Source organism: Mesocricetus auratus, unplaced genomic scaffold (assembly GCF_017639785.1).
Source record: "Mesocricetus auratus isolate SY011 unplaced genomic scaffold, BCM_Maur_2.0 Super-Scaffold_100054, whole genome shotgun sequence".
Lineage (NCBI taxonomy): Eukaryota > Metazoa > Chordata > Mammalia > Rodentia > Cricetidae > Mesocricetus > Mesocricetus auratus.
In genome coordinates this window covers 2,080,898-2,087,321 of record NW_024429231.1, presented here as the reverse complement: position 1 = coordinate 2,087,321, position 6,424 = coordinate 2,080,898, and the positions used below count along the sequence as shown (strand labels likewise).

The following is a 6,424-nucleotide window of genomic DNA, read 5'->3' as shown; positions in this document are numbered from 1 at the left end:
CCCCACCCCCGCGCTGGGGCGGCTCAGCAAGAAGGCGCGGTCGCTGCGGGGCAGGCTCTTTATTGGGCTCAGGGCGCGTCCAGTAGCAACAGCTTCTGCATGTACGAGTCTAGCCAGCGGCGGCGCTCCAGGGCGGCCAGCAGGCGCGCGCGCTCCCGAAAGGCTGCGTCGTCCGCTAGCGCCAGGCTGCGTCGAGCCGGGGAAGCACCCAAGCCCGCCCAGGCCCGGCCGGGAGCGCGGAGGCTGCGGGAAGAGACATGCAGTGGGCTGAGCGCCAGGCCCCACCGGCCCCGGTCCCCACTGGGCTCTGACGTCAAGTCCTCCCCCACCCCCGCCGGCTACTTCGCCTTCCTCAGGGGGTCGCCTCCCTTTCCTGGGTGTCCGGGATCTCACACGTACCTGAACACACCAGCGAGGGGCAGGGCAACACCTGAGGCAGGGCCGGTGCCCCAGGGCACAAGCAGGAGCAGCAGCAAAAGCAGCAGCAGCCGCTCCCGGGGGCTCCTGGACACCTGGCAGGTCTCCATGACCTGTGGACACAGGAGACGGGATCCCGATGGTACCATCCCACCCGGAACCTGGAGCCCACCGTGAACCTCCCCGCCCGCCTCCCGCGAGGCCCCCTACCGTGCAGCGGGCTCGGGGAGCGGTGCTCACACCCCCCTTATATACCCGCACAACCCCCGCCTTGGCAGTGACGCAGGCCGGGCTGGGGGCGCGGGGTCACTCCACCCCACGCTCATTAGGAGCCGCCAGCGGTAATGAGAAGCATGGTGGGGCCTCTACTGCTGCGGCCGCCACCAACTAATTGGGACCCGGAGCTGGTGCCGAAGAAGAGGAGTGGGGAGGACAGCAGAGAGGTGGACACAGGGGTGTGTCAGAGGGATAAAAATAGAGACTGCACAGGGGGACCATCGGAACACAAGTCGGGGACACAGGCAGAAAGAGAGCGGAGGAACCCAAGAGGGGAGAGAGGGGGAGTAATAACGTCAAGACAGGGCAAGGCAGGGTGCCCTAGGGAGGCAATAACGGGAAGACAGGCAGGCCGAGGACTCTGCAGACGGAGAGGCCACCGAGAGGAGGGTGTGGGAAGGCCAGCAGAGACGGCCAGCAGGCGGGGAAGACGCAGCCGTGTGCACACAGGTGATGTCACTCAGGGCCTGGGCTTCCACGGGGAGGTGTCTCCACCCTTCTCCCAGGGGACACTGGGACGTGGTGAAGATAGGACCCAATCCGCCATGCCTGGCGTGTTTAAAGGGGGCTCCCCAGGCCACCCCACAGTGCAGCACACCTGTCGTACCCGCACTCAGCAGGCTGTGTATGCTGCGCAACAAGACCGTCTCACAGGGGGGTGGACGGACTCCTACCTCTGCAGAGAGCAGGGGTGCACGCTTGAAATCCCAAACCCGAACCTGGTCAAGACAGGCTTCTGGCAAGGGGACACCCGGAAGCCGGGGTCTTTAGTCTGGAGAGGACAGAGTGGCCTAGTAGGATTAAAGCGGAAAGGTACCAGGCACTTAGGTCCCTGGGTTTGGCTGGGGGAATGGGAGAGGGCCCAGGACTTTTTTGTTTTCGAGACAGGGTTTCTCTGCATGCAGCCCTGGCTGTCCTGGAACTCAGTCTGTAGGCCAGGCTGTCCTTGAACCCGCTCTCTAGACCAGGCTGAGATCCCTGCCTTTGCCTCCCAGCTGCTGGGATTAAAGGCGTTCACCACCACAGCACGGCTGATCCCAGGACGCATATTTGGGGAGTTTATTTTGTATCTATTGGGCTGGTAGTTTTGAGGGGGGAGCTTTTGTGTATGGTTGAATGGTTGGGTATTTTGGTTTTTGTTGTTTTGTTTTGTTTTTCAGTCAAGGCTGTAGCCCAGGCTGGCCTGGAACTGATTCTGTAATTTGTGGCAGTCTTCCTGCCTCAGCCTCCCAGATGCTGGGATCAAAAGCATGGCCCACCACTCGTGGCTGTGGTTTTGACGCACAGCCTTGCTAGGCAGGCCAGACTAGCCTGGATATCACTCTGTCGCCCAGACAGCTTCGAGTTCATAACCCTTCTGCCTCAGCCTTCCAAGGACAGGGGTCACGGGTCTGTACCGTCACACCCCGCCAGACTTTGGCTTCAAAGGGAAAACAGCGTGGTTAAACCCTTCCTCCTCTGCCCTAGTGATGAGGTCCTGTCTCTGCTTCTTTAAGAACCTCAGCTTGTTGCTAGGCTCCCAGGATTCCCCAGAGAGGGGTCAGGTGCTTCACCTGTGCGCCTGTGGACCCTAGCGCCTGCCCCTTCCAGCGCCATTCAGCCACGCTCCCGCCTGTGTCTTTGTCCAGCGCTGATCATCTGCGGTCTTGAACACCACTGAACAGGTAAGAGACCCCATGACCCGAAGTGTCCCACCCAAGACCACGCCCCCATCTCCAACCCACCGCAGAAGCCACTGAATCTCTACAAACGGGACAGAGCTTACTGTCCTGACTCCGTCCCCGGGCTGCACCTCACGTCCCTATTTCTCGAAGACTAGAACCCAGAGTCACCTCACCCGTGGTCCAAGGATCCCGTGTCCTCTCCCCACTTCCAGGTCCCAATATCCCAAACTTCTAAACGCCTGGTTTCTGGCAGGATCAAGTGACACAGACCCCCAGCCCTTCCCGGTGGGGACTCAGAACCCCCCAGCCCTTCTCAGGACCATGGAGTCTCCCTCCTCCCTGGCTCAGCTCTCCCCTCTTAACCTGTGGTGTCAAAACCTGTGCAGTCCTGGTGCCCCAAGAGCCCTGGGAGGAGAAGGTTGTCCTGTGTCCCTTAGCCATCTGAAGCCCTCTGGAGGTGGATCTAACATTTTGGGAGCTTGGAGAGGGCATCATGTCCCAGTTTTTCGGGTACCCACTGGGAACCCAGCACTGCCACTCCCAAGAATCCCTGAACTCCGTAACCTTGGTGACCACAGTTACCACCCCACAGCCACTAGGGACTTGCAGTTGGGTTTTGTCAGAGTCCCTGTGGGAGCCAGTGGGTGTGGCCGCTGGGAGAGGGTGTGGCTCCAGGATGCTCTGGCCTTAACCTTTTCCTGCCTACTCCTTCCCCAGCTCTAGGCCTCCCTGAGCCATGCAGCCCTTCAGCCCCATCTTCCTCCTCCTCCTCCTCCTCCTCCTGGATGGTCTGGGTTCCAAGGCAGCTCCCTCAGCCTCGCTGCCTGTGGGCTCCGATGCCCAGGGGATGCTCCCGCCCTCTAGGACACCCGTTGGTGCTCTAGAAAATTCTACTAGAGATGGACCTACGCCAGGATACCCTGCAACCGTTCCTCCTGAGCCCGCAAAGACACCGCCCTCAGCGCCCCATCGCATCTCCCTGGGAAACCCAAGTGAGACCCCCGGCCCCAGCCTCTCAGACGCTCCAGAGACCCCAGTGCCCGCCCAGCTTATGACCTCAGTCACAGAATCCCAGGAGGCTTCGCAGGCCAGCCCCTCCAAAGCCGCACTGCCAGAATCTCCTGAGACCCCCAACCCTGACCTGACTGCAGTTTCCCAGTCAGGAGCTCCCGACACCCAAAAACCGAATCCCTTCGAAGCTCCACTCCCAGAGTCTCCCGAAGCTAAACACGCTGACCCTGTGCCAACTGTACACCAAGACTCCCCTGGAGCCCCCAAAGGAGGTACTCCCCCACTCTCTCCAGGCGAAGGGCCTAAAGCGCCAAGTCCTGAGCCCACCCAGCTCCTCCACTTCAGATCCCTAGAGACCTATGGCCCTGGTACCTCCAGAACCCTAAATTCCGCCTTACCGCCAACCACCCATCCTGACGCCTCAGAAACACCTCAGCCGTCATTTCTCATCACCCACCATTCCAATCCCACTGCTGTCCCCCAAACACAGTCCCCCACCACCCCCAAACAAAGCGCAACAGAGGCGGCTGTGGCCTCTGACCTGGAAATCACCACTAGTCTTCCCACCCAACCAACAGCAGCCTCCAGAGAGGAAGCCACCATGCCCGGTGAGTCAGGCTTGAGTCCCAGCCCGGGAGCCCCTGCAGCCACCCGAGCTGACTTTCCTGGCCTGTCCACCTCAGATTCCCTAGGAACCAAAGAGCTCAATGCACCCCAGAACTCAGGCCCTAAAGGGCCAAACAACGTTCCTCCCGCTGCACGGATTGCAGGCCCCCCTGCTCCTCCACAACACCCCAGTCAGGGAGCCCCCAGGGAGCCTCAGGCCCCTCAGAGACACAGCCCAAGAGAGACTGTCAACACTATCATCGTGGTGGAACGAGTGAAGGAGACCGGTGAGGAGCCTGGCCGTGGATCTCAGAGCAGAGGGCTGGGCCTGGAGCCCTGGGTCTGAGGGAGGAGGCTTGGCCTGAGGGAGGAGGCTGGGCCTGGAGCCCTGGGTCTGAGGGAGGAGGCTGGGGTCAGGATTCCTGGGTCTAAGGCAGGAGGCTGGGGCTGGACCCTGGGTCTGAGGGAGGAGGCTGGGGTCTGAGGGAGGAGGCTGGGCCTGGAGCCCTGGGTCTGAGGGAGGAGGCTGGGCCTGGAGCCCTGGGTCTGAGGGAGGAGGCTGGGGTCAGGATTCCTGGGTCTAAGGCAGGAGGCTGGGGCTGGACCCTGGGTCTGAGGGAGGAGGCTGGGGTCTGAGGGAGGAGGCTGGGCCTGGAGCCCTGGGTCTGAGGGAGGAGGCTGGGCCTGGAGCCCTGGGTCTGAGGGAGGAGGCTGGGCCTGGAGCCCTGGGTCTGAGGGAGGAGGCTGGGGCTGGACCCTGGGTCTGAGGGAGGAGGCTGGGCCTGGAGCCCTGAGTCTGAGGGAGGAGGCTGGGGCTGGACCCTGGGTCTGAGGGAGGAGGCTGGGCCTGGAGCCCTGGGTCTAAGGGAGGAGGCTGGGGCTGGACCCTGGGTCTGAGGGAGGAGGCTGGGCCTGGAGCCCTGGGTCTGAGGGAGGAGGCTGGGGTCTGCACTCCTAGATCTGAGGGAGGAGGCTGGGGTCTGAGGGAGGAGGCTGGGGTCTGCACTCCTGGGTCTGAGGGAGGAGGCTGGGGTCTGAGGGAGGAGGCTGGGGTCTGCACTCCTGGGTCTGAGGGAGGAGGCTGGGCCTGGACCCTGGGTCTGAGGGAGGAGGCTGGGCCTGGAGCCCTGGGTCTGAGGGAGGAGGCTGGGCCTGGAGCCCTGGGTCTGAGGGAGGAGGCTGGGCCTGGAGCCCTGGGTCTGAGGGAGGAGGCTGGGGCTGGAGTCCTGGGTCTGAGGGAGGAGGCTGGGGTCTGCACTCCTGGGTCTGAGGGAGGAGGCTGGGGTCTGCACTCCTGGGTCTGAGGGAGGAGGCTGGGGTCTGCACTCCTGGGTCTGAGGGAGGAGGCTGGGGCTGGAGCCCTGGGTCTGAGGGAGGAGGCTGGGCCTGGAGCCCTGGGTCTGAGGGAGGAGGCCCTCAGTTTAAATGACTGTGTCATTTCTCAGGGGTGACTCTGGTCAGCCGCCCGCGAGGCTCCATCAGTGGGGCCCTGTGCCTGTTCCTGGCGGGGACAGGGATGCTGATTGGCGTCTTCCTGCTGCTGTGGTGTCTCTACCGCCGAGCCTCCAGACACAGGTCCTTTGCACACCACAGGCTCCAGGAGAGTGGAGACGAACCAGGTGAGTGCCCACAGGTCCTTGCCCAGGCCTTGCAGGGGACTTGGGATATTTGAAGGGCACGGGCCCAGCCCCTTGTCTGAAATTGCTGCTCTTCTGGAACCTCCCCCGCGCGTTCCCCTCTTCTGAGAGAGGGTCTCACCATGTAGCCAGACCCACACACACTCAGAGCCCCCAGGATATCCCCAGCTCCTCCGCACACCCTCGCCCACCCTTGCCCCTGCAGTGCTGCACCTGGAAACCCCGAAGGACCCCTTGGACCTGTACTTCTATGCCCCTGACGCGTGGGTGCCGTCACACATCGCCACGCGGCAGCCACCTGCCGCACCGCCCCTGCCGCCCAAGCTGCCCCCGCCACCCCGAGGGCCGCAGCGCCTGGAAGCCCTGTCGCCCTCCGCGCTGTCCCCCAACTTCGCCTGATGCCCGAAGAGCTGCAGACCTCACCCAGCTTCAGCGCCCAGAGGAACCCCAGAGCCAAGCAGAGCTCCCCAATAAACCGGCTCGCCCACCAGAGTTTGCGCCTGCGTGCTCGGCGGAGGTGGAGAAACCGAGTCTAGACTGGGGTCCAGCCTGGAGCAAGCAGGAAGCTGGGAGCTGCAGTGTAGACAGCAGGGAAAGACTGAGGAGGCTGGGGTCTGAGGGAGGAGGCTGGGGTCTGAGGGAGGAGGCTGGGTCTGAGGGAGGAGGCTGGGGTCTGAGGGAGGAGGCTGGGGTCTGAGGGAGGAGGCTGGGTCTGAGGGAGGAGGCTGGGGTCTGAGGGAGGAGGCTGGGGTCTGAGGGAGGAGGCTGGGGTCTGAGGGAGGAGGCTGGGTCTGAGGGAGGAGGCTGGGGTCT

The 6,424-nt window shown here is 63.3% G+C and overlaps 2 protein-coding genes across 5 annotated transcripts; one reads left to right on the top strand and one right to left on the bottom strand.

Moving 5' to 3' along the window:
* Positions 1-50: 50 nt before the first annotated feature.
* Positions 51-2,327, bottom strand: Pth2 (parathyroid hormone 2). 2 transcript variants are annotated; one of them, XM_040736185.1, is made up of 3 exons: positions 2,247-2,327; positions 400-530; positions 51-243 (listed from the first exon to the last, which is right to left on the bottom strand). In XM_040736185.1, exons 2-3 carry the CDS (start codon positions 525-527, stop codon positions 69-71), a joined length of 303 nt encoding a protein of 100 aa, XP_040592119.1. In that variant the 5' UTR covers positions 528-530; positions 2,247-2,327; the 3' UTR covers positions 51-68. The 2 variants fall into 2 exon arrangements, with proteins under 2 accessions (XP_040592119.1, XP_005084786.2); XM_005084729.4 differs by lacking the exon at positions 2,247-2,327 and adding an exon at positions 628-1,152.
* Gfy (golgi associated olfactory signaling regulator) lies at positions 2,228-6,101 on the top strand. 3 transcript variants are annotated; one of them, XM_040736144.1, is made up of 6 exons: positions 2,228-2,357; positions 3,075-3,349; positions 3,947-3,976; positions 4,052-4,261; positions 5,420-5,593; positions 5,817-6,101. In XM_040736144.1, exons 2-6 carry the CDS (start codon positions 3,094-3,096, stop codon positions 6,008-6,010), a joined length of 864 nt encoding a protein of 287 aa, XP_040592078.1. In that variant the 5' UTR covers positions 2,228-2,357; positions 3,075-3,093; the 3' UTR covers positions 6,011-6,101. The 3 variants fall into 3 exon arrangements, with proteins under 3 accessions (XP_040592078.1, XP_021091435.1, XP_005084883.1); XM_021235776.2 differs by having other exon boundaries at positions 3,075-3,976; XM_005084826.3 differs by having other exon boundaries at positions 3,075-4,261.
* The last annotated feature ends 323 nt before the right edge of the window (positions 6,102-6,424 follow it).

Coding starts and splice junctions, on each gene's coding strand:
- Pth2 (XM_040736185.1), bottom strand. CDS start 527: ATGGAGACCTGCCAGGTGTCCAGGAGCCCCCGGGAGCGGCTGCTGCTG. Junction 244..399: donor CCCCTCGCTGGTGTGTTCAG/GTACGTGTGAGA, acceptor CTCTTCCCGCAG/CCTCCGCGCTCCCGGCCGGG.
- Gfy (XM_005084826.3), top strand. CDS start 3,094: ATGCAGCCCTTCAGCCCCATCTTCCTCCTCCTCCTCCTCCTCCTCCTG. Junction 4,262..5,419: donor GGAACGAGTGAAGGAGACCG/GTGAGGAGCCTG, acceptor GTCATTTCTCAG/GGGTGACTCTGGTCAGCCGC. Junction 5,594..5,816: donor GGAGAGTGGAGACGAACCAG/GTGAGTGCCCAC, acceptor TTGCCCCTGCAG/TGCTGCACCTGGAAACCCCG.